Source organism: Pituophis catenifer, unplaced genomic scaffold (assembly GCF_029215685.1).
Source record: "Pituophis catenifer annectens isolate HBS135680 unplaced genomic scaffold, rPitCat1.0.hap2 SCAF_6, whole genome shotgun sequence".
Taxonomy (NCBI): Eukaryota; Metazoa; Chordata; class Lepidosauria; order Squamata; family Colubridae; genus Pituophis; species Pituophis catenifer.
In genome coordinates, this window is record NW_027256886.1 from 41,782,940 (window position 1) to 41,809,737 (window position 26,798).

General features: G+C 40.1%; 2 protein-coding genes across 2 annotated transcripts in view; one reads left to right on the forward strand and one right to left on the reverse strand.

Annotated features, from left to right (window-relative positions):
- The window catches only part of DNMBP (dynamin binding protein), a 41,833-nt gene extending 30,394 nt beyond the window's left edge, over positions 1–11,439 (forward strand). Inside the window, exons 4-16 of the mRNA XM_070946061.1 lie at positions 897–1,090; positions 1,816–1,915; positions 3,566–3,713; positions 3,958–3,975; positions 4,567–4,766; positions 5,265–5,395; positions 5,512–5,616; positions 6,012–6,140; positions 7,228–7,560; positions 7,910–8,092; positions 8,904–9,102; positions 9,202–9,632; positions 10,099–11,439. Coding sequence (XP_070802162.1) covers positions 897–1,090; positions 1,816–1,915; positions 3,566–3,713; positions 3,958–3,975; positions 4,567–4,766; positions 5,265–5,395; positions 5,512–5,616; positions 6,012–6,140; positions 7,228–7,560; positions 7,910–8,092; positions 8,904–9,102; positions 9,202–9,632; positions 10,099–10,284 — 2,357 coding nt within the window. The 3' untranslated portion in view covers positions 10,285–11,439. The remainder of the gene's footprint in view (positions 1–896; positions 1,091–1,815; positions 1,916–3,565; positions 3,714–3,957; positions 3,976–4,566; positions 4,767–5,264; positions 5,396–5,511; positions 5,617–6,011; positions 6,141–7,227; positions 7,561–7,909; positions 8,093–8,903; positions 9,103–9,201; positions 9,633–10,098) is intronic.
- Positions 11,440–11,815: 376 nt separating this feature from the next.
- ABCC2 (ATP binding cassette subfamily C member 2) overlaps positions 11,816–26,798 on the reverse strand; it is a 36,798-nt gene continuing 21,815 nt past the window's right edge. Inside the window, exons 19-32 of the mRNA XM_070946062.1 lie at positions 26,187–26,373; positions 25,868–25,994; positions 23,987–24,110; positions 21,856–22,075; positions 21,324–21,478; positions 19,905–20,060; positions 18,895–19,094; positions 17,549–17,675; positions 16,491–16,592; positions 16,234–16,377; positions 15,475–15,633; positions 13,479–13,645; positions 13,037–13,231; positions 11,816–12,224 (exon numbers count right to left, since the gene is read on the reverse strand). Coding sequence (XP_070802163.1) covers positions 12,095–12,224; positions 13,037–13,231; positions 13,479–13,645; positions 15,475–15,633; positions 16,234–16,377; positions 16,491–16,592; positions 17,549–17,675; positions 18,895–19,094; positions 19,905–20,060; positions 21,324–21,478; positions 21,856–22,075; positions 23,987–24,110; positions 25,868–25,994; positions 26,187–26,373 — 2,193 coding nt within the window. The 3' untranslated portion in view covers positions 11,816–12,094. The remainder of the gene's footprint in view (positions 12,225–13,036; positions 13,232–13,478; positions 13,646–15,474; positions 15,634–16,233; positions 16,378–16,490; positions 16,593–17,548; positions 17,676–18,894; positions 19,095–19,904; positions 20,061–21,323; positions 21,479–21,855; positions 22,076–23,986; positions 24,111–25,867; positions 25,995–26,186; positions 26,374–26,798) is intronic.

Genomic DNA, 26,798 nt, shown 5'->3' on the forward strand with positions numbered 1-26,798 from the left:
GGAGGCTGTTGGTTTTATTCTGAGTGCAGTTCAATATGTTGGTCATTACCTTTAACACCATATATGGCATGGGACCAGGTTTTCTGCAGGGCCACCTCTCCCTAAGGACATCTGGCTATCCTTCCAGATTAGACAGGGTGGGCATGCTCCTACTACCCTTCCTTAAATATTGCCATTTTATGGAATTTAGGAAACGAGCTTTTTCCATGTCAGTCCCTGCCTTATGGAACACCTTCCCCCTGAAGTTTGGCACGTTCATCCTTCTAACCTTCTAAGAAGCACTTAAGAGCTGGCTTTTCCCTAAAGCCAAGGGATAGAGTGAAATTGATTAGATGAACTTGTAGGCTGCATGTGAATGTTTAGCTATAGATGCCAGATTTTAATTTTTTTTTTTTTGTTTCAATATTTTTATTGTAAATGTATGGGTTTTTTTGATGTGAACTATCCAGAGTTTTTGGGCAGCTACATAAATATTTTAAATACATACATAAAAAAACTCTTGATTTAAAATATATTTGTTACCTCTTGACCTTAGATGAAAAACCTTGTACAAACTTCCCAGTCTTGTCAAACTGTCTCTGATACTTGGCCCTTGCCAATCTCAAGGACTAGAGGACAATTTTCATTCTTTATCCTAATTAATTGTTTTTACTAACACAATCATCACTTACTGAAATCCTCAGACTAATCACAAGTGGGAGAAGGCAGGAAATATGTGGGTAGTGCAGCTTATGCAAAGAGCCTGTTCAAGACAAAAAGACCCTTTTATCTGCTAAATGCCAGCTGATGGTCTTGTGTAATTTGGATTTGGCAGAGAGCCTTCCAGGTACCTTTTGCTGCTTTATATTGAGCTGCTGATTCCGAGTTTCTGTCCTGATTGCTCTGCTCTCTTTCAGAAATGACTCTGCTAACATCCCAGCCAACATCACTGGAGTCAGCACCTCCCGCAGCCACCACACCAAACCCAGAACAAAGAATGCTGGAGAAGAGAGCAAAAGTCATTGCCGAACTGTTGCAGACTGAACAGGATTATATCCGGGATCTTGAAATGTGTGTCCAGAAGGTCCTGGTGCCATTACAGGAGGCACAGGTGAGAGTATAATGTGTAGCTTTTCACCAGAAACAGAACATAATTGAATCACATTGAGCCATTGAGGATAGTGGTTAGAGCACTGGATAGAATTTTTGGAGATAATACAAGAAATTAAACTATTTGTCTTTCTTTCTTTCTTTCCTTCCTTCCTTCCTTCCTTCCTTCCTTCCTTCCTTCCTTCCTTCCTTCCTTCCTTCCTTCCTTCCTTCCTTTCTTTCTTTCTTTCTTTCTTTCTTTCTTTCTTCTGTCATTATATCTACCATATTTATATAGTTGCCTGTCTCATGGATGTGACTCGGCAATATACAATAAAAAACATGTCATAAAAAGACACAAACATTAAAAACTTTAAATGAAAGCTTATTAGGTAATCCTGAACCAGATCACTTTCAGATTTCGGGAAGAGACGAAAGGTATCAGCATGTAACTTGAACTGAATTAATTGTATTTGTATAATTTTGTAGAGAAGCAGAGGTCCTGACAGTGATACTTTCTCTGGAATACTTGTTCCAGAGTTGAAAGGGCCATTTTCAGCTGTTCTTAGTATCAATACCAACAAGGATGATGCTAGTCTGTGTGTTTACAGGGTGTTATTCTTGGTGCTCAAACAGCATTTATTATTGTTTTGTAGCACTGCTTTATGTTCATGGGGAAAAGGTCACAAGATGAATTTCCATATGAAAACAGTGCCCCGGAACAAATTGCCCTTTGCTTCCTCCTAGATGCCACATGTAGATTGTGAACTGCTGTTTGGGAACATCTGTGGAGTAATTGTTTTCTCAAAGAAGTTGTTGAGCTCCCTGGAAGCCGCAGATGCTGTTGGTATGTGTTTTACCTATTGGTACTTGTGATAACAGTGTTCCGTGATAACCCCTCCATGGTAACCATGTTCCATGCACCTCAGCATACAGTCATGCTGGTACAACGCTGGCTCCCTCAGCTAAGAAACAGAGATGAGCACCGCCCTCTAGTGTCAGGCACAACTTGGACAGGGGAAACCTTTACCTTTACTTGTGGGATACCTGAGCACTAGACTGGACGGAAGGAGAATGATTAGAAGAGGCAAAGATAGGTCTTGCTTAGGGGATGCGTAAGCCAGCCTTCCTCAGCCTTGAATCCTCCAGATGTGCGGTCTGCAATTACCAGAATATCAGCTGTAAAAGGCTACTGCTAAGAGTTTGGGAGTTCATGCTGACACCTCAGGATGGCATCCATATTGGAGAAGGCTGATCCAACCTGCTGATATCAGCATAATTTTGCTAATTATAATTCATTTATCAAGCGGTGCTTTTTTCCCAAAAATTATACTGATTTTATATAGTATTCTGAATTGGAGGGATTACTTTCATCCAATAGAGCTTTTTTTTTTATGTCAGTGCTTGGTTTCCCCCTCCATTAATTTGAATGGAAACTGGATTACAAAGCAAATAATAGATAGTGAACTTGTCTCTTTTTATAACGAACCGAGTGTGAACTGGGTAACTTGTGAAAATAAATCAAGCTGGAATAATTTGTGACTTTATATATGGCAGTAATCCAAGTTTCAGATGAATTGTATTTTGTCATGTCCAAGATGAAGAGGGAAAAGCAGCGTATTTTCTGATAGAATCAACCACACCTGGAGTCCCATGCTGATTCTGGTGGCCCACAGTTAAAGAAGATGTTGTCTGGTACAATGTTCTTAGATAATATTAATAGTGGTCTTCATTTAACTTTGGGGTTGTTTCCTACCATATCTGTTACATCAAGAAATAAAAAGATTTGCCTTTGTTTTTCTTTCAGAGATATCAGCATTAATACTTTCAAATAATCCACAGGCACCAAAATTCTTAAAATATGATTTCATACAGTACAATAGGGGCACTAAAAATAGAAAAAGAAGGCCACCAGGAGTACATTTTTCCTATTGGAAAAACAATATGAAGAAAAATACTAAAATAATGCTTCTTAATATTTTTGTGGAAATTGTTTACAAATCAGTATAGCCTGGAATATATTTTACAACTGAGATTCTGTGTGATGAAGAATTTCACGCAAGAATCTTTTTTGTAACAGGAACAATCTCAAAACAAACTTATTTGAGATAATTATTTGTTAAATTTACCCAGTATCCAAAGTGACTGAGTGACTTACGTTGCCATAAAATCATAACTATAAAAACATTACAATTAACAATTAAAAAGACTAGAATCAATTGTCACAAGATTCATCATGTTTCACAATTTCCTGAATTACTGGATTTATATTGATCTGATATTTATATTGGCTTGCATATCTGTTTACAGTATATATTTCACTATTTTATTTTATTACTATTCAGAGCAAATCATTGTTTTATCACTGAATTTAATGCTTGATGCTTTTTATATGTTTTATAAATATATTTATAAAATAAATAACTTAGTTCTTTAATCTAAGCAATATGATACTGCCTGTGTGCTACCACATTAACAATTTACTTCTGTTCCTAAGGGCCAGTCTTTCTGGAGCTGCAGGCTGAGCTGGAGGCTGTGTATAAGGTATATTGCCAGAATCATGATGAAGCTATTGCTCTTCTAGAGGCCTATGAAAAGGATGAAAGGGTGCAGAAGCTTCTGCTTGAATCTCTGGAGATCCTCAGGTAAAAGACATTATGGACTTCTAAACTGCTTAGACAACTGCTGTTTTGTGCTTGTGTGGTACTGCCTCAGGTGTATCTCTTATCCTAGCATAATTGTGACCTTATGAATTAAAGTAGAAGGGGATGCATACAGTGGCTGCTTGACATGTCCATCTGCAATTTAATAGCTACAAGGCAATAAAATAAAACATGCTCATCATCTACTCTTTCTTGTATGTTTTTCTTCCTGCTGTGGAACTGCCAGGAGTCTGTACACTGAATGGTAAGCATCTTTATATACTATTGACTTACTTGTTTAGGTATCTACAACAGGAGAAAAGGATTTGGAAATATAATGGGGGATGAGTCGTTTGTAGGAGACAACTGCAGAAATCATTTGCACAGTCAGGATTCAAATAAGCTGACAGTTTACAGCCATGTTAACCTGCTTAGCCTGAGGACAGTGAGATAGGATTGGGAGTGGCAAGATGAATAGCATAGATATTGAGCAGGTGCAGCTAGTCAGCAAGTGAGTATTGTTAACATTAGCCAGAGAAGGATGCATGTAAAAATTTGTGGAATTTAGCGGCTGGGATCGCTGGTGTCATGTTGTTTAGCTGTGAAGGGCTGAGGTTTCTGGCAAGAAAATGGCTTGATAGATGTGGAATTACTTGGATGCAATAGTTTAGGATGTAGAGGGAAGTCAGTTTTGAAGGTGAGTAGTTACTAGAGTGCATGTAAATGTTTATATATATATTGCTAGTCCATGTATAGTATGCCATACGCCAAATAAATACTAGAGTGCAGTACTTTTAGCAGTAGAGTCCGGATGTCACTTGATTCCAAGTGCTCCTTTGTGTTCTGACACTGTCAGGGGTTGCACCAACTATATTGACCTGGGCTCCTTCCTGATCAAGCCTGTTCAACGTGTGATGCGCTATCCTTTGCTCCTGATGGAACTCCTGAGTGCTACTCCCGAGTCGCACCCTGATCGTGCTCCTTTGGCAGCTGCTGTCTTAGCTGTCAAGGAGATCAACGGTAACCTCAACGAGTACAAGCGCCGGAAAGATCTAGGTGAGTTTCAGGTCAACCAACACAGGAATAATACAGTCAATGTGGATAAGTGGGAAGGGGCTGTGCAATGTTGCATTTGAAGATTGCCTGTACCAGGTGGGCTGCTGTGGGGGAAAAAACTTGCTTTCTCCACAACACTTCTCAGCCAGTAGAGAACTGTATTCTTTTGAGTTCTAATTTTAAAAGATATGAAGTATAGACCAAGTTGGGAAGATTGGATTCATCTGGAAGTTGTGTGAATTGAAGTCCACACAACTAAAGTGTACCTGGGTTGGGAAAAGCTATTTCTGTGGGTGTTGGGAATAAGAACAAAAAACCCATTAAACTGTAATATAACTATGCTGTGCTCTCTAGCTTTGATGGTGTTCTTCTGGTTTAAAAGTAACACTCGGGTGGCATTAGAATGAGATAGTGAGGATGGGATCTGTAACAAAAGACACAGGAAAGCTGGTCAGCTAACAACTCCCCAGTATGGGGCTAATTCTGTCTCCTTTTCAGTATTGAAGTACAGGAAGACTGATGACGATAGCCTGATTGAGAAGATCTCCAAACTTAATTTCCACTCTATAATCAAGAAATCCAATCGGGTCAGCAGTCACCTGAAACATCTCACAGGTTTTGCTCCCCAGGTGAATAAGAGTTGTTTCTGCTCACATGTTTTAAGGTTGTTACAAGGATTTGGCACTGCGGGAACCTTCAGAGGGTTCACAGCCTCTCTCCCTTCCTCCCACCCTCTCTCTGGCAGCTCAAAGATGAGGCTTTTGAGGAGACTGAAAAGAATTTCAGGATGCAGCAGCGTCTGATTAAATCTTTTATCCGGGATCTTTCCCTTTACCTTCAACATGTCAGGGTAAATAAGTTTTGTGTGTCTATGTGTCTGGGTAAAGGGGGAAGGGTATGTTGAGAAAGATTGTGATATCAGTCTCTAATAAGGCTGAGGGGTGTCAAAGGAATGGATTAGAAGAAATGGTGGGATTCAGCCAGGTCGCAACACTTCGGGAGAACCGGTTGTTAACTTTCTGACCAGCTTGGCAAACTGGTTGTTGGAAGAAACCATTAGGGCAGAGAACCGGTTGTTAAATTACTTGAATCCCACCACTGATTAGAAGACACTCCGATGGCTAGGCTTGTATAATGCCAGGCTTACAATTCAAGACTATGCCTGCCTCTGGAGCTGGTTGGTGTAAGAGCATACTTCAAGCCAATTTATGCTTATGAGATTGTTGTTGTTGTTTTGGCCTTCAGGAATCAGCTAGTGTTAAAGTGACAGCAGCATTGAGTATGTGGGAGCTGTGCATGGAGAAGGGTAGTGCTGAGTTGGAGCAGTTCCAGAAGATTCATGGTTTCATCAGTGATCAGCTGTTCTCTGATTTTGTGAGTGAGAGCTTTATTCCTTTCTTTCATTTGAAAGCTTAGGTAAAAGTATCTACTACCAGAAACATTGGGAAGACAACTCTGTTTAGAAGAGATTAAAGAGCCTTTCACTAAGCAGTAGAACTAACTGGCTTTTGGCTATAATAAAGTGTTATCTAAGCATCCTTCTCAGCCTGTAGCTCCCTTCCAAAGGTTTTTGATGAGAGGTCCCCTTTCCCCAGTTCACTGGTCATTTTGACTAGGATTGATGGAAGTTATAATCTAAATCATCAGGAAGACATTCAATTATTACTACTACTACTGCTACCTCTACCACCATCACTACAGGCACAGAATTACAGAATTCCTAGAAATATGGAAATGTTCTTGAAAAAACATGAAAGCTCTAAAACACTATAGACAGCAGCTGGCATGTAAGTTTGCTGGACAAATAATACTATGGAAATGGAGAGGAGAAAATATTTGATGGTTTCAAAATTTCTGGTAAATGCGGGAGATCTTACATTATGAGCCACAGTGGCACAGTGATTAGAGTGCAGTACTGCAGGCTACTTCTGCTGCCTTCTGGCTGCCTGCAATTTGACAGTTCGAATCTCACTAGGCTCAAGGTTGACTCAGCCTTCCATCCTTCCGAGGTGGGTAAAATAAGGACCCAGATTGTTGGGGGCAATATGCTGACTCTGTAAACTGCTTAGAGAGGGCTGTAAAGCACTGTGAAGCGGTATATAAGTGCTATTGCTATTCAGGGATAAAGGATAGATAGAAAGAAAGAAAGAGACTAGATAGCCATTTGTCCGCTGCTCAAACAGGATTGAACTAGAAGACCTTCTAGTCTAGTCTAGGATTGGATCCCTTCCAATCCTATCATTTTATGTTCTATTTTGCATTAAAACATATATGTTTATACATTATATAAATATACATTAAAACATATAATAAGGCCTATTTGATCATAATGATAGTATAAATGGAAGGGCTTGCTTTTGTTAATGGAAGAATTTTTCTTCTTCAATTTCTACTGAATGCATCAAAGTAATTTGGCAGAGTGGGAAAAGCTGCAGTCTGATTGTTGCTCTCTGCTTTGCAGAAGAAGCGCACTGAGCGTCTGGTGATCACCCCTCTGAATCAGCTGCTGAGCATGTTTGCTGGGCCTCACAAACTGGTGCAGAAACGCTTTGATAAGCTCCTGGATTTCCACACGTGCACCGAGCGGGCCGAGAGGTTAAAGGACAAGCGGACCTTGGAAGAATTACAGTCAGCACGCAACAATTACGAGGCCTTGAACACCCAGCTGCTGGATGAACTGCCCAAATTTCAGTGCTGTGCCAAGGAGCTTTTCACTAGCTGTCTGCGGAGCTACGCCGAGGCTCACTGTGACTTTGTACGCCTGGCACTGCAGGAACTTCAGCCTTTGCTCTCAGTAAGTACAGAAGCTGCAAGTGGCTGGCATGGCTGGCGCTTTCCATGAGAACGGAAGGAAAGAACACGGCACTTCCAGGTTTTCTTCTCCATCTTTTTCACTTGTAAGGCATGTTTTCACTGAACATATAGACCTCTAAATGAAATGTTCCTTGGAGGAGATCCATGGTAGAATTATTAATACTGATTACCTCTCCACTAACATGGAAGTGAGGAAGCAATCCTCACTGTTTTGGAGCCATCAAATTATCGTCATGGTTACTCTGAATATAGTGGGTTCTTATTGAGAAGAATTTACCTAAAATTGTCCTTTTCTGACTCATGCCTAATATTGCTTTCCTCTATCTCAGCTGCTGCAAGTGGTTGGCAGGGAAGGGAATCTTATTGCCATCTTCCAGGAAGAGCATAGTAGAGTCCTCCAGCAACTCCAGGTCTTTACCTTCTTTCCGGAGAGCATCGCTACCATTAAAAAGCCCTTTGAACGAAAAAGCCTGGAGCGCCAGTCAGTGCGAAAACAACCCCTTCTGGGCATGGTGAGTTCTGTGCAAGTAACAAGAGATGGAAGGCTGCCCTCTAGAGGTGGAATTATGACATTAATGTCAGTACGGTCATGGTGAAGAGTACTTGGGGGCTTAATGTATTCTTCCTGATATCGAAAAGAGTAAACAGATAATCTGTGGAATTCATTGCCATCAGATACGCTAATAGTCACCAAAGTAGAAGGTTTTAAAACAGGGTTGGAGAATTTAATGGAAGTTCAGGCTATCAGTGATTACTAGTCACTGGCTGTACATTACTTTTTGAATCATAAGTAATATACTTTAAAAGCCTATTTATTGTTGGGAGCAACAACAGAAAGTTCCGTCATCCCAGCCCTTCAACCATGTTTGTGAGCTTCTAAAATGTAATGCTTCAACTTGATTACTATATTACATGAAGCTCTTTGGCTGATCTAATATGGTACTCAGCAGTGATGGGTTCCTCCCAGTTTTACTACCGGTTTGCTGATTGTGTGCTTCGAGCATGACTTCATGCGTGCGCGCAATTGGCAAAAACTTTCCATGTTTCTACTGGGGGGAGCAAAGCTGATTCGCACGGCAATCCACTCTGCCGTGCTAATCAGCTGAGAAAATAAAGGTAAAAAAAGGAGCCCAGATAGGTGGGTGGGCCAATCTGAACATCGGGAGGAACCAGTTCACTACCAGGTGATAGTTGGTGCTACTAGTTCGCCCAAACCGCTGCGTACTGGTAGCAACCCACCACTGGTATTTACTGTTTTAAAAATGAGTCTGAGCGAAGAACTATAGATGCCTGGATTATTCACTGGAGTTGTTTCCCTTATAGCCCAGTTACATGTTACAGTCAGATGAACTGCGAGTAGCCCTCCTGGCCCGCTATCCTCCTGAGAAGCTATTTCAGGCTGAGCGTAACTTCAATGCAGCTCAAGAGCTGGATGTGTCCTTATTGGAGGGGGATCTTGTGGGTGTTCTCAAGAAAAAGGATCCTATGGGCAGTCAGAACCGTTGGCTTATTGACAATGGAGGTGAGTGGAAATGTTTCTGAACCTCAGCCCTAGGTCCTGTTCCCACCTGTATTATGCTTAGCATTAGTGATTATTTTCTTCCTTCTCCCATCTCTACAGTGACAAAGGGCTTTGTGTACAGCTCCTTTCTGAAACCTTACAATCCACGCTGTAGCCACTCAGATGTCTCTCTGGGCAGTCATTCATCTGGTGAATCTGAACTCAGCGGTTCTTCCTCATCCCATGGAATCAGTACACCAAACAACATTTTGACCATCACGTCTGTTAACAGCCCGCATAAGCCTGCACAGGACTCTGGCATCCCAGACAACCTGATTAATTCTGTTCAGACTCTCTCAGAGTTGGACGCTGTTTGCCAGCTCCAGATGGGTCCCACTGTGGAATCTGCACAGCCATCCCGCAATCCTCCATCATCTCGGCGACACAGTAATCCAGATGCACGAAACGGGCACCAAGCCCGGTACAAGGCAAGGCCAGCCCCATCAGTGGACAACTTAAGGCTGAAGAGCAGTGAGTGCATGGGAAATCAGGTGAGTGGGACAGAAGCATATGTAGACACATGCTCGTTGCTTTTAATGGCCTGATTCATATATTGTAAATTTCATTTGATCATGGCATACCAAAACCCAGAATTGTTTGGATTCATACATTGGACAAAGCCAAAATGGGTCAAAGCAAATTCTGCTTTATGGTTTGAACAAGACTAGTATATCGATTCTAAAATGGCTAGCTAGTTTTTATAACTAACATCTTCTTAGTAATGCAGTATTTTGGATGACTAGGAAGAATTTAACACTTTGCTGAAAGAAATGCAAATTTATTTAGATCTACTCTGGAAATAGGTTTCGTACTTATAAGAGAGAGAGAATCCCCAAAGTATTATGTAGCAAAATAAAAAGAACAATTTAGGAGGGTTTCTGGTTGGCCCAAAATGAAGATAGCAATTGGTTTTGTCCTGTGTTCTTTCTCACCTCCTCCTATATTTTTTGCTTCCAGGTCTATTATGCCCTTTATACCTTTAAGGGCCGCAATTCAAATGAACTGAGTGTAACAGCCAATCAAAGACTAAAGATTCTACAATTTGAAGACATAACTGGCAACCAGGAATGGTGGCTGGCAGAGGCACATGGGAAACGGGGTTATGTACCATCCAGTTACATTCGCAAGACTGAATACACGTGAGCTGCTGTAATAGATGTCACAAACTGGTGCCTTTATAACTACCATGCAAGGGCATACTCTTGCATCCACATCATTCCTCTGAAAGTTTGGATTTCAGTATATTTATGTGGGGAGTTGGACCTGGTTTCCATCAAAGTTGGATGCAATTCTCTTACTGTGTAGCCTGAGACAGCCCTGTCTTCTTCTAAGCAGTGCTGTGTGGAGCTCATATTTCCAATTGAGGTAAACATTCAGTCCACTAACTGGATTTTAAACTGGCTGGAAATCATGCAGCCAAGAGAGATATCTGACTATTGGTGCATAAGCATGAGAAGGGAGCCAGTTAAGATAAAAGGAGGACTCAGATTGTTGGGGGCAACATGCCAACTCTATAAACTGCTTAGAGAGGGCTGTAAAGCACTGTGAAGTGGTATAAGTGCGATTGCTATAAGTTCAGTATTTCAGAAGAGTCACCAAAGGAGTATTAGGTATATTTGCTGCCTTGAATTATTTATAAAAATAATAAAGGCAAGATATAAAGAAACAAACAAATAGAATCACCTCTTAAGGCGCAATCTTACTGTTGTCCTCCAGCAGCCGGTGCTCAAAGGTGTAGCTGAACCTACTAATAGTTATGACAAATAGTTGTTGGTATTTTTGCCCTTTGTGAAACCACGTATCTTCAGCCCTGTAAGGAGTGAGCCTAGAAGAAAGATGGGTTCGGAGAGTTGCTGAGTGTTACCACCAAGAAGCATATATTCCATGTGTCCTTTCCCTGTCTCAGTATTACTTAACATTGTTTGCTGTTGGGCAAAATTATTCTTTGGTTCAACTTTAGACAGGTTTGGTGCTCATCTTGCATGCTGCAGTATCTGTGACAGGGCAAGGCTGCAATTCTTTTGTCCCTGACTCAGGTCAGAGCTGGAGGGGGAGCATTTATGCTCTGGGGGAAACAGCAGAATGAAAAAACTATGTTTTGCTTCCTGAGTAACTTGCTTGAGTTGCTGTTGTGTAAATAAAATATATTTCTCAAATTACTTATATTTATTTTGGACAGAAACAATGCTCTTTCTCTTTCTAGTGTACAAATTTATTTTCTATACTCGGGAAATCTTAACCAGAGGCTATTGAGAATTATTATATATGCTGCCCAGAGTATTTCTTTGGAGGAGATGAGTGGCTATATAAATTTGATAAATACTTTTTTAAATTCCAGTGATAACTGGTAAAAGTTTATATCAAAAACTAAATAAGAGAGATTTATCTTACAAAGACTCTAAGCATTTTGATAAGTCCAAAATACTTCTGGAATCTTTTTTTATGATCTTTTTAATAAAGACCAAAAGTTTGAAAAATAATCTGCTAGTAGCCTGCTTCACTATGCTATCTCTCACTGTTGGCTTGCATCTCCTAGAATCTTCAGCCAGCATAGAGGACAATAACTCAACCTATGTTGAAGATACCAACATAAAAGAATAGTATAAAAGCCAACCTTCAAAAAACTATATACAACATACATGCAAGAAGGGTATGAAATCTGGATTGCTCAGAATGGTTTCCCACATTTTATTCCTTGATTTCACGTAGTGACCCTGTGGTAACATTTTAGCATGATGCCTAACCTCAAGTTCTTTCCAGGTAAGCAAACACATGCTGATGCTGACCCCAAAATAATAAAGCTGCCTTAAAGTCTCAGGTAATGCTCTGTAAACTATTATGTTTTAAGGGTAAGTGACACTAGCAGCGCTGGTAACATTTTTCATTCAGTGCCAGTGGCAAATCAAGGAAAATCGCAATGCCGGTGATTTTTCTGCCTTGAGCTCCCGTTCCTCTAAAGTGCAGTGTCCTGACTTCTTGTTATGCCAGCTTCCCTGGCCAACCCTGCAAAGATGCCTTGCTGTTGAAGCAGCTCTTCAGGGCTGTCAAATTCTACAATCTTTCCTTCCTGAAGTACCATCACCCTAGAAGAGAAAGAGCAATATGAATTTGGGAACGTTTCAATACAGATAGTTCTCAAGTTACAGTAGTACATTTAGTGACCGTTTGACGTTAGAACAGCACTGAAAAAAGGGATTTATCACCATTTTTCACATTTATGACCATTGCAGCATCCCCATGGTCACATGATTTATATTTGGATGCTTGACAGCTGACTCACCTTTATGACGGTTGCAGTGTCCCTGGGTCATGTGATTCCCTATTGCGACCTGACGACCAAAGTCAATGGGGAAGCCAGATTTGCTTAACAACCGTGTTACTAATTTAACAACTGCAGTGATTCAGTTAATAAATGTGGCAAGAAAAGTTGTAAAATGGGGTAATATTCACTTAACAAATTTCTCACATAGCAACATAAAGTTTGGGCTCAATTGTGGTCATACGTCGAGAACTACCTGTACTTGCATGGATCGCCTATTATATAATTTTGAAAGGGTGAACAGAGGAAAAGAGTTGATTAGATATTATCAATCCAATTTTAGACAGTATAGAAGTATAGATTTACGAATCAAAATGATAAAAGGGAAACCAAGTGAATAGTGCAACAAGATTTAAGAGTGTTTTCTAACCCTCTATTTTTTGGAGTGCTCCACACAATCCTGTTGTGGCAGAACTTTCATCCCTGTAGTTTAATATTCTCTATCATGGATTCCTTTGCTGCCTCCTATGGCTATTCGGCATGGTCTTTTGGGTGCATGATAGAAATACTCCGTTCCCAGCTGTGTACCTTTTCGTTCACTGACACAGACACACACACATTAATGCAAATAATTACCTATGGCTGTCCATGATAGTGTGTAACCGATGGGCAATGGTGATTACGGTGCAGTTGGCAAATTCGCTTCGGATTGTCTCTTGGATCAAGTGATCAGTTTCCATATCTACAGCAGCTGTTGCTTCATCCAAAATCAAGATTTTGGATTTACGAAGCAGGGCTCGTGCCAGGCATACAAGCTGCCTCTGCCCCACACTGGAAGGTGGGAAGGAAGAGGGACACACAAATAAAAATTGATTATTGATGTTACTATCAAAATTAATGCAAATAATTGCAGGAAACTGAAATGAACATCAGTCCAGATAATACTCTCCATCAATCAAGCCAGGCTGTGAGACTCAATTAGAGAATAACGCCAAATAGGAGGTACTTGAATAGCTCAAGCACATATGGTATCTTAAGATGACACCAGCTCTTGGCCATTTTCACTAATTTCCTATACCTCAAGTTCTCTCCTCCTTCACTCACTGGAGAAGACACCCCTTCAGGTAGAGCTTGTACATAGGACTTCAGGTGTGCCAATTCTAGAGCATGCCAGATGTCTTCATCTGAATACTGATCAAATGGATCCAGATTCATACGCAAGCTCCCCGAAAAGAGTATAGGGTCCTGAAAAAGTAGATAAAAGGCACTTTAATCAAGGCTAGTTTGATTAAGAACTATGGCTAAAATAAATTGAGGTAAGAGAGTAGAAGCAGTTATAGATACAGTTTAATAGAGTTGGAAGGGAACTATCAGGTCATCTAGTCAAACCCCAGCCCAAGTAGATCCTATACCAGTTTTGACAGACGGCAGTCCAGTCTCTTCCTGAAAGCTTCCAGTGATGAAGCTCCCACAATTTCTGAAGGCAAGCTGTTCCATTGATTGATTGTTCTCACTGTTAGAAAATTTCTCCTCCTTTCCAGGTTGACTCTCTCCTTGTTCAGTTTCCATCCATTATTCCTTGTCTGGCCTTCAGGTGCTTTGGAAAATAGCTTGACTCCCTTCCTCTCTGTGGCAGCCCCTCAAATATTGGAACACTGCTATCATGTCTCCCCTGTTCCTTCTCTTCACTAGACTAGCCATGCCCAGTTCCTTCAACCGTTCATCGTACGTTTTAGCCTCCAGTCCCCTAATCATTTTGGTGGTGGTTCTCTGCACTCTTTCTTAGAATCTCAACATCTTTTTTATAGTGTAGTGACCAAAACTGGATGCAGTACTCTAGGTGTGGTCTTACTAAGGCTTTATAGAGTGGTATCAAGAGTACCACCCTTCATCTTGATTGTATCTGTTTGTTAATGCCACTTACGATTGCAATGGCTTTTTTGGCTGCCGCCGCACACTGCTATTTAACTGGTTGTCCACTAAGACTCCAAAGATCCCTCTCACAGTTACTGCTATTAAGCCTGGTTTCACCTAGTCTATATGTGTACTTTTGATTTTTCTTGCCTAAGTGTAAGATTTTACTTTTCTCTACATTGAATTTCATTTTGTTAGATAGGGCCCAGTGTTCACGTTTGTATTTAACCATCATGAAATTGCTTTTCGCTACTGTAATGGTATTGGGAATGACATTGGGAGAGAGAAGGAAGATCTGCAGGCGAGGCTATGGTCAGCTAAGAGGCAGCTGAGCCTACCAAAAAAAAAAAAGGGTAAGTGACAAACATCTCAGAACTGATTCTCCCTAGTTCTTGGATTGTAAAGGTTCGAGAGTTAGTGTAACTTACTATAAAGATAGAACTATTACTCTTAGGTTTGCTTCTTGTTTGGACGACCTTTCAAGGCTCACAACTACTGTACACCCAGAGCAGATAATATACTTTATGTAGTAGCTGAACTAGCCCATTGTGTTATTCCTTTCATAATACATTGTATCATCAGTTAACCAAATGGTGTGGGTTTACAGAACAAACTAAAGTATCACATAGAACAGGGGTGGGCAACTGTGGCCCTTTTACAACCTGTGGACTTCAACTCCCAGAATTCCTGAGGCAGCTTGGCTGTCTCAGGAATTCTGGGAGTTGAAGTCCACAGGTTGTAAAAGGGCCACAATTGCCTACCCCTGGCATAGACACATCTCAGCTCTTTAACTGATAAGCCATGTTGTGTAAACCCAGCCTATATGTAGAAGAGGTAGCTATAGTATTAGCTACCTCTTTGAATAATTGAATTAAGTTGAATTGAATAATAAAATTAATAAGTTTCTTCAGCTCTTCAGCTGCCTTAACTCCTGGAATTCAAAATAGTTTTAATTGCCAAAATCCTCTGTCAGCACCTACTCCAAAGGAAGTAGTAACTGCAAGCTGGTAAAAAAAGAACACCTCCCTTATCCCTTTTTCCCTCATTACTACAATGTGCAGATGGAGTTTGTTAGAGTATTCGTGCAACCAACCGTGGGCCAGATATGATGGCAACGTGACACCGCAAGTTTGACACCCATGCTCTAGGGTTTCTTTTACCTGTGGGATGATAGTGAGTTTCTCACGTAGGTCATGAAGGCCAATTGCTGCTATATCAAGTCCATCGATTAAGATCTTTCCTCCAGCTGCTTCCAAGATGCGAAAGAGGCAATTTGTGAGAGAGGATTTTCCAGCTCCTGTTCGGCCCACCACACCAATCTGAGAAGGCAGAATTCCAGGAATTGGGTGTCTGATAAAGCTTTAATTTCTCTCTTCTTGTGGCCTGTTTCTGTGATCCAACTGTGTTTACATCGTCCATTCCTGCTATTGCCAAATAAGTCCATGACAGGTTGCTCAGTAACTGTTATTTTGCTTTCAGCAAAAAAGGACATTCTTGATATCTGAGCAATTTAGCATAAATTAGAATACGGAATCGGGTGAAATCTACTTACCTTCCTTACTGGTTCGGAAGTGCATGCACCATGCGCACAGACCCTCTGCGCATGTGCAAAACCTTCTGCACATGCGCAGAGGATAAAAAACACATTACTTCCTTGTTAAAACCAGGAAGTAACTAAACCCGGGTGGGTGGGTGGGTGGGTGGAGCCTTGTGCCGCCATCGCTACTGGCAGGTGGCACCTGCCACAATCGCTACCGGATTGCCCAATCCGGTCCATTTCACCCCTGTATGGAAAGTAGGAAGGCCAAGTCTTTCCCCATTTTATCTCCACTTGATTTCACTCTTCTTTCTCCTGGACCATACTCATTCTCAATAAAACCCTGAAAGCTCGATTGATGTCTTTTCCCAAGATATCTCACCTTCTCGGTACCCTTGATATCACAGCTGATCCCATCTAGAACTAGCTCTAGGTCTGGCCGATACCGAACCTTGTAGTCTATGAAAGTGATCTCTCCATTGTTGGGCCATTGAGAAGGTGGTCTCTTTGCTGTCACCCATGGTGCCTACACATGGGAAGATGACCATTAGAAGAACATGCTTAGAACAATTTCACACATCTCTTCATCTCACATATGTACACAAGTATATATCATTTGCACAGCTCCATTTTCTGTACCTCATTTGCAATTTCTGTGTATTCATACAATCTCTCTATAGCCACAATGTTTGTCTCCAGCTCCGACGTCATTCGCACCAACCAGTTCAGAGTTTGAGTTATCTAAATAAATCAATGGAGGTATCACTATTGTCATTCTGCTTTTTCAATTCCCACTCTGATCAAATAGTTACATTGAATATATTCCATTTGGATATTATTTATAGATCCCAACAAGATTGTCATATTCATATTCACTTATGTTACTAGAAACATCATAGTTTCTTTTAAGGCTCCAGAGCCTTAAAAATTGCGGCCCCGGGACCAGATGCATCACATGCTGGCTCCACCCCCGCCCGGTTTAGCAAAGGGGAAAAAAGTCTAGATATGCCACGTGAAGCCGCCATGATGCCGCGAGTTTGACACCCCTGCTCCAGAGGAATAACTTCAACATTTTTGGGCAACGCAAAGTTGGGGAACTTGAAACTTTCCAAATGTTCTTGAACTAGAATTCTCAGCATTTTCACTATTCAGTATTTAGGTTAGATTGGGTTACTGGGATCTGGAGGACCTCAGTTGTATATGGTCTGGATTAGTTACTACGTTTATAATAAAAGATATTGTTTATTTCATTCCACTTTCTTCTCAACACAATAATTATGAACTGATTTATAAATCCACTGATTTCATCCGAGAATGTATAATTTCTTACAATGCGTTAAGCAATAGCCTTCATACTTTTGTATATATTCATACAAACTCAGCTTATTGCCTCCACAAACTGGGTCCCCTGAGAATGTATAATTTCTAATATATGACTTTCAGTGTCAGAATTAATCACATGGTTAATTGAGCAACACATTTAAAATTAATTTGCTTGATGTTTTTCTTATTGCTAGCAGTACTATATTACCACAATGGACTTGCAGTTAAAAACAGTGCCAGAAGCCCAGGATTAGAGGACTGCAGCCAGATAGATTTACAATCAGAACTGATACATCGGACATGTCAGTATACATACACAGCAAGCCCCCATTCAGCTATCTCTTTGTCTTAGAATATGAGTCTCCGTTACTCACATTCAGAGCCGAGGAGATGGAGAGTCCCACGATGCCACTGTTCAAGGAATCTTTAACAAAGACTGCTAGAAGTGCTGCAAAGAAAACTGTCAAATTCCCCACCAATTCTAGTCGCATAGCCAGCCACCTTTAGAAAGAGAGAGAGAATGGGAGTCTATGACATCTCATAAGCAATCTTTACTGCTTTATAAAGGAGAGATTCTGGAACAAACCTCAAATTAATCTCCTCTCACTGGCTTGCAACAGAAATGCCCCCTGTATACCTTCTCCTGACCTCCTAAATACCTGGTTCATACCACAGATAGTCCTCGACTTATAACAGTTCATTTAATGACTGTTCAAAGTTACAATGGCACTGAAAACAGTGACATGGCCATTTTTTCAAATGTATGACTGTCCCAGCAGCCCCACGGTCACATGATCAAAATTTGGCCGCTCAGTAATTGGTTCATATTTATGGCGGTTGCACTGTCCTGGGGTCATGTGATCCGTTTTTGCAACCTTCTGACGAGCAAAGTTAATGGGGAAGCTACAATCCCTTAACAACCGTGTTAAGGGACTCTAGCTTCTGTGACTTAACAACTGCAGTGATTCACTTTGTGGCCAGAAAGGTCTTAAATTGAACAAAAGTCACTTAACAAACAACTCAGCAGCAAAATTTTCGCCTCAATTGTGGTCATAAGCCAAGGACTACCTACCATATATATCAGTCAAACACTCAAGAGGAAAAAAAACTTACTTTTAAATTTCAGATTTATTATTCCTAAATAGCCAACAGAAAGTGTCTACTGTTTCAATCTTTGCAATAATATTAAAGCCAGTCTTCCCAATTTCATGTCTCCCTTGAATTCTGAGAATTCAAGAAGTTGGTCGAATTCATCAGGAAGAAACCAAACAGAGAAGTACTAACTTAAGTTCTCTCTAATGTGTATCCATAGTGTGTGACTGTAGTATTATTTATCCATTTATTACATATTATTTCTCCCTTCCACTGGTTACAGGGTTGTTGTTGTTGTTGTTGTTGTTGTTGTTGTTATTTCTATTGTTTTACAAGTAATTTTTTATTCTACTCCACTCCATTCCACTCAATTCTTTAGAAGGCTAACCTTAGGAGGATTATCTAATGATGCTACTTGAGGATGAATGGCCCACATTAGAGTAAAGGCCAGAAAGATGTACATATCAGATCATGCTCTCACACAGGCTAGAATATTGCAAAATGTCATATTATCTGGGGAAAATTCAGCAGCTGAGGATGGGAGACCAATTGTCTTTCATGATGGCAGTGGACAAAAAAACCTGGCAACCTATATTATAGATTTGTATCTTCTACAGGAGAGACTTGCCTGTTGGAAACACCCCAAGAGTAAACAGACTTCTGATTCACATCCACAATCTTCTCATTGTGCTGCAGGAAGCGCTCCTGATGCCCAAAAGCCCTGATGACAGAGAGACCTGATACTGTCTCACCAAAATGGGAATAAATTGGAGACCGGGTGACAGAGTCCAAACGTCGTAGCTGGCGGGATGTAGCCACATAGAATTGCTAGGAAAAAAGAGACAACTCAGCAAGATCCATGAAACTATATTACAACACATCATATTGGAGTTTGTTTTTCTCAGTTTTAACTAAGATAAAACAAAATTGTGGCATCCTATCATTTCAAGTGTACATTATTCTGGCACATAATTCTTGTATTTGAGCAAATTGTTTCTAATTAATGTTCTTAAAGCAAAGGTCTACTTCTCCACAATATAGATGTGTGGGTTTACATACAATTCACCTCATAGTCTGGCCATGTTCTTTTAACATGTTCTTTGCTATCTTATCACTGTCATAGCTACAGGGGAATACCATTTCAGAAATGAACAAAGCAAACACTGGGACAGATCTGCATTATGAGTGGAAAAGAGGACTATTCAATTTTAGGAATATGTGATTTAATTAATCTTTTGTTTTATATACCCAAGGTTCAAACAGTTTTTCAATCTATGGCATTTTCATTATCATCAAGACTCACCAGAAAATCCATAACAGTGTTAGGATTATTTTATAGAAAGATGTGTGTGGAGTCAACATTTTCTGACAGAGATCCAAAAGAGTCAAATATACTTAAGAATATTAGAATGCAATATTATTGAGTATTGAGAGTACAATAAGATATTAAGTATTCCTGAATCTGCCTTCTTTTGAAACATACAGGACTTTCACTGTCTTTTCTTTCACATTCTACAAAGCATCACAGATTTGGATCTAAAGAGGCAGCAGCAGCTGTCTTTAGAAATGAATTTCTGAGTAAGAACTCTGAAGGTTTTATTGCAAGAATATGCACTCCCAGCTCTATTGACAACTCACTAGAATGAAGTAGTACAGGATCCCCAAAGGCAGGATGACAATTGCAAAATAAGGCGTAGCTAAGCAAATTATCACTAGAGTACTGAGAATCATAAAGAAGCAGTTCATCCAGGAACGAAGTGATATTGGTATAGTCTCATCCACAGTGAAAATATCCTGTAAAAAGGTGAGAATAAAAATAAAACTAGTAAAATAAGAATACTCAGCAGAAGTCCCTGTATGAGGCAATCTAACAGTACTTTTATACCAAATTCAAAATGCCTGCCTTTATTCTAAACTTTTCATACTGTATGCCGTCTTTCCCATGATGCTTGGTGTTTAAAATAACTCTGTTGCAGTGGTGAGGATATCTCATAACTGTTCTTGGATTATAAAAAAATAATTTTCTGCATTCAAGGATTTCAATACAAAATGTTAATGGTAGTATTTGGGCATCAGTGATGGTTGATAAGCTTACAAGAAGACTAACTTAAATTTCTTCCATGTAGAAGATACAGAAAATGCATCCATGACCAGTTTTCTGTTTATTAATGGCTTTATTCTTTTGTTTATTCACATGTGCAAAAATCCCATGTTCACATGTTAGCAAAGGTTGGCTAACTAAGTTATGGACGGTTCATTACTACACTGTCTGTAGTAGATGGAGCAACTGTGTGTGAAAACAGCGTAGCATGGTCCAAATTGGTCCAGAATGGAGAATATTAGAAACCCAGTATTTAAATGACTGAGCAAAGAGTATGTGTGAAAGTATCAATATAATCAAGAATTAAATTCTTGACTGGTTATAGGGAATAGATCAAAGGAAATAAGGCAAAATCTCTAGCTTAAGAAAAAAAATATCTAGGAAAGACTCTTTTGAAACACAGGAGGAAAGGTGGAGATTAGACCTCTGCAGCGGATGAGTCCCAAAGCCTAAGGGCCTATCTGATTTGATCAGACAAGCACATGACTATGGAGAAGGCAGTCCTAAAGATAACTAAAGATAAAGATAACTAGGTAATAGCTATGAAGGACCTGGAAGGTAACAAGCGGCACCTTGCATCGTATCCAGAAGCCAACCAGCAACCGATGCAGCTCGTGAAGCAATGTAGTCACATAAGCATAATAGGAAACACCCATCAGCACTTGGCCACTCTATTTTCTACTAGCTGTAGTTTCCAAATACTTTTTGAGAACTCCATTACACAATCCAAACGACAGATGATTAGAGGATGACAGATTGTGAGCAGTTTTCTGATCCAGAAATTACTGTAATTAGCACACTAGAAATAGCTGTATTATAACTCTCCTGAACACAACTGCCACCTCCTTCTCAAGCAGGAGTTGCGTCCAGGAGGACCCCCAGATTCAAGCCCACTCCTCATGATTAGTACTTAGGCTGTATCAATTATAAGATCCTCACAAAGCCAGAGTTTTGACCTTGGCAAATCTGTTCACGATACGACCAGTTGGTGTTGAATCAAAGAAACTCATAGGCACCCGCAGGATATTACTGAGGAGCTGTTCATGCAGGATCCGGGAAGCTCGGATACTCCCAAAGGAACAAAGAACAATTGCAGTCAGCAGGAAGAGACCTAGAAGAAACACAAGCACTGTTCAGACCCCGATGCAGGTGGGGACGTTGATAAGGTACTCTGCATAAAACACATTTGACTTCTGTTACCTTTGTGTTGCATCTTGATGATATCATAAACATGCCACTCAATCCTCTGCTATGTTGTGTCAATTCATTCTGTTCTGACATACAGAATTCAAGCCTCCAAAAAGAATCTACCAAAATGTTTGTATAGCATAAATTATCAGACTGATGATGAGAGCTAGAGGGGCTTTTTATGCTGTTTATGATGATTCTCTGTCCCTCCAGAGACAGAATAAGATTTTTTTTTCCCAGTCTAGGGAGGGAGTAAGGGAAGCAGATAATAGCAAGTGGTCTGACTTTGGGGAAACTTACTGTTGCTTCCACCCAGTGCTCCATAGATTCCAATACGCATATCACGTTGCGTGACCGGATAGGTCATATTCTGATAGCGTACAGCATCGTTCGTCCAGTCACTAAGCCAGAGGTTGAAACCAATGAAGGATGCAGCTTGTCCAATATAACCGATGAGGATGCTTATTGAGAGGCCCCAACCGATAGCACGTAAGTATCGCAGATATGTAAATAGCTTCACCTGCATAGCACAGCATTGTGATGAATCATACACTGCACAATTGTTTTGCACTTTCTAATGTCAGGTCCTGCAGACTCCTTACATTCCAGTAAATCTAGGTCTCACAAATATATTGACATGGATATAATAGAAACAGCTTACAGCGCCAACAGTGGTGGCGAACCTATGGCATGCGTGCCAGTGGTGGCACGCAGAGCCCTCTCTGTGGGCACACACACCATCACCTCAGCTCTGTTTTGAGTCTCTGCCAACATGCGCGGGTCTCCCACCAGCCAGCTGGTCTTCGGATCTCTGCCACGCATGCACTTGCACAGGTGCGTCCATGCATGGGCACACACACATGCACCCACGCCTTGCAGTTTGGGTGTGCACACACACTTTGAGCACTCAGTGCCTAAAAGGTTTGCCATCACTGGCTTAAAATATCAAAACTAAAGACAGAGCTACTCTCAGGAAGGCTGTAGTGGAAATCCAAAAATTCTTATACTAGGCATCAGATAATGGCAAAAAAAAGTACAAACAGACGCAAACAAGAATCGAGACCTTGAAACTAGAATGTCATCACACTTTCTTAGGGATAAAGCTGAAAGTGTGGTCTGCCCTTGGGAAAAGCCTTGGTGGCGCAGTGGCTAAAGTACTGTTAAAGTAAAGCCAGCTGCCTGCAATTACTGCAAGTTCAAATCTCACCAGGCTTAAGGTTGACTCAGCCTTCCATCCTTTCGAGGTAGGTAAAATGAGGACCCGGATTGTGGGGGCAATAAGCTGACTTTGTGTAAAAAGAACACCACTTAGGAGGGGCCGAAAGCCCCACTAAGCAGGTATATACAAAAGTATGAAGGCTATTGCTTAACGCATTGTAAGCCGCCCTGAGTCTCCGGAGAAGGGCGGCATATAAACCGAACCAATAAATAAATACTAAATAAATAAAAGCAATGCTGAAAACATGGGTTGGAATGGCTGCTGCTAGGCAAAACCAAAAGTCCTCCTAAAGCTAGTTTCAACCCATCCCCCAACCCCTTAATGGGACATATTGTTTTACAATCCTGGCTCTGCCAAGAAATCTGAGTGGGAACCAGTCAATTGGGGAACTTGCTGAGAAAAAGGCAGACTGACCAACATGGCCACACTATTGGACTGATATAATGGTGTCCACAATTGGCTACTTTAGCCCCAGCTTGGCCTTTTCAGGGCCATGCGGAAGACCATAGCCTGCTAGGTTAGCATACCTCTCACCCTCAGCCTGAGGAAATGGAAAATGATGTCCAGGTAACTGCAACAATTAATGGCAAGACATAAGGTCAGCTGCCAGGACCACAAGCCACAGTAAGCAGCCAATCTTGGCTTGATCCTGCCTGGAGCTTAGGAGCTGAGCTTGGTTGCTTAACAGCAGCGTTGTTTACAGTAGAGTTGGAACCTGGCTTGGAGCTTAGCAACAACTTTGCTATACAATTTTAGCCATATAAGGAGCATCCACCTTGAGGCAGCACATAATCTCCAATGAATGCAAGAATTTTTGAAGAGAGACAAGGACTATATTTCACTTTAATAACAATAAGGACTAAGGTCTAAAGCACTGAGTGAAAAGGAATTGTCTTGGGGCACATATAAATATATGTAATTTAATTAAGGTATATAATTATACTACATAATGTTAAAAGTTCACAATTTTGTGGTTAAACCAATTCATATGTGCTAGAAGGATGGAGTTAGCCCTGCTCAGCCAATGCAACAGCTTTTCATTGAGGAAGCTGTGTGATCTAATAAGGTATTGTGTAAAGCTATCGTAGTGTGTCTAGTCATAGCAAAAAGAAACCCCCACAAAACTTTATTGATTCCTTCTCTAACCTCCATAAATAATCTCTATCTAGTTCTTTGAGAAGAGTGTAACATTCCTCTGTCTTCATCTCTTACCTTGCCAGTTTCCATGGCTTCCTTATCAATCAATCTCTGTCCTTTAAACTCTGTCAATGTTTTCTTCTCATTCAAATGCCCTTGATGACCTTTCCTGATGGATATGTTACTGCTGGTACTGCGGCTAAAACAGAAATGTTAATGGTAAAAGGCAGAATTTCTATAACTTGGCTGCCCTGGCACTATGTTGCCTTGCTTTTTAAAAACATATCTGAAAAAGAAAAATCTTCCAAGGGTTCATAATATTTATGCAGTTTGCACCCTTGCCTAAAATAGCTCAGAAAGGAATCCAGTGATGAAATTCTAGGTTGGCTAATAATGTAGAAGTTCAGAGAAGCAGGTTGTTTGATGGCTCTTTCCCATTGGTTCTCCCAGCCAGTATAACCTAATGGAGTTGGTACGTTCAGAGTTCATTCAATTAAACAGTGCCATCTATCAGGACACATACCCTCCCTATTGCAGCACCTGCCCTCTGGAATGAGATCCCCCATGGCTCCCACCCTGATGCAATCCTGGAATCTCTAAAAGAATATTCTCCCAAGTTAGGTTAGGTGGAGCCCCTTATTGGATGTTTTATATAGTACATGTTTTGTGTGTGTGTGTGTTCAGATTCCCATCCTTATTTATCTATTTTATATTGTGTTTTTATTTAGTTTTTGTTATATGGTGAGTTGCCAAGAGATAGGCTATGGGAAGGAAGGAAGGAAGGAAGGAAGGAAGGAAGGAAGGAAGGAAGGAAGGAAGGAAGGAAGGAAGGAAGGAAAGAAAGAAAACATTTTATTGTATAGATATAGAGAGACTATAACTCTCAGAATTCCTTGTCAGAATGTTGGAGATAATACAAACTGTAATATTGTATGGACGATCCTACTTCTTTGATTGTGTTCTTCAAATTCTACCTAGACCAAAAGCAGGGCATATATGAAAGGATAATAAAAGTGTTACGAAGGCAGGTGTTGAGAAATTGATTCCTAATGTTGTTGCGGTAATAATATAAGCTGACATGAATAATATAAGAATGACATGAATAACCTTATTCCAAATCTTGGATCTAGCTCCAAGAAATAAGTTACCACCATAAAGTTTTAATAGGATATATTGGGAATTAATATGGGAGAAAGTTGAGAGAATTATATTAATAGAATGTAATTAAGAAATCCTATTTTTCAAAAGGATTAATTGAATTTACTTTGGTCCTTAGTGGCATTTGGTGTCTCATTGTGTATTTTTTTTCTCTGTTTTATCTTGTTATTCAGCATGTTAGGATTAAGGTAGGAAAAATAAATACATATCCCATATATCTAGAAGATGCCCAGATTAGGGTAAACTACAATAAAACAAGCATGAAGACAATGATATACTGGGTATATTGGGGCTGAATGTCATTATTAGTTACTTCTGAGGCACAACACATTAGAAAGGATCAGTTTCTTGAAATTGCATATTTTGGAGAGTTGCCCACTGCTTCGTCTGAGACTTTTCTTTAGCCACAAACATTAGGGGAAGCCAGGTATTGCTCTGGTTATAGAAAGAGTTGTCATTTGCCTGAGATCCCTTTTCTATCCTTTCTATTTTTTGCTACTGGATGTTCTGCAGTATGGTAAACAGTAGAACAAAGCTTTGTAAATTATGGTCTGTGGGTGACACAAACCAACATCAGGAGAACAAAGATAAAATGTAGGTTGCTGAGCTGTTTCCAGTGATGCTTCAATAATTTATGAAGAAAGCTAACCAGACCAGGATCAGGAGATATGCAAAAATCACAAAAGGGCAGGAAAAAAGAAGGGGAGAAAACAGTAACTGAAAAAAGGAGAAAAAAGCAAGTGGAAATAGGGAGACAGAAAGGGAATAAAGGAATAATGGGCTTGTAAAAGAACTGACCTGCGATTGAAGATTTTTTGTTGGACACTGGCCTCATTCTTCTGCGTAATGGTTACCACATCAGCTGGTACTTCTTCAGTTGCAAGTTCAGGATATTCATCCGGTTCCTGCTCTTCGTCCATGCCTGCTAAAAATAACCAAGAGCATGGGATATTTAAATAAAAGGATGGAAACAACTCCCAGGTGAGCAAATCTGAAAATCATCATATTACATCTTATTGCCTTGATATGTGTTTTGTTATAGCTTCATCTTAATTAACTCATCTTAAAACGAAAGTAATTATAGATGCTATATGTTTAGTTATTGTTACTACCTTACCCATAGCTTCTTCTTCATGTATATTATCCTGTTGATTGCCATATGTGTTGAGCAACTGAGCAAATGATCCACTATTTGCCAGTAAAGTGCTGTAGGAACCACGTTCCATCACAGTTCCAGCCTCTAATACGACAATATCATCAACTTGTGCAAGGAAGCTTAAGTTATGAGTCACTAGGATCCGTGTCTGTAGCACAAATAAGTGTAACAAATTCAAAGAATAATTTAACATTCCTAGTCATGCTATCCCGGATTTCGCTCATGTTAAATAAACAATGATTCTACGAAGTATTCAATGCCCTCAACTTTTTTTCCTCTTTTTTTCTTCTTGGACATTTTTTAAGATTTATAATAAAGTTTATTTATCTTAACAAATTTTATATGAATTTTTATATTAATAAATAGAAAGAAGTGGAAAAAAAGAAAATATAGGAAAATAGCAAAATAAAGCAGTATCAAACACGAAAAGGGGGAAGCTATCATATCACATATCCATCACATATCAAACAATACTAAAGCATATCTAAATTAAAGAAAAGTGTTAATTCCCTATTGTTACAAAGTTTCATAAAATAAATGTCAAAGGAGCACATTTTCTGATTGATAATGTGC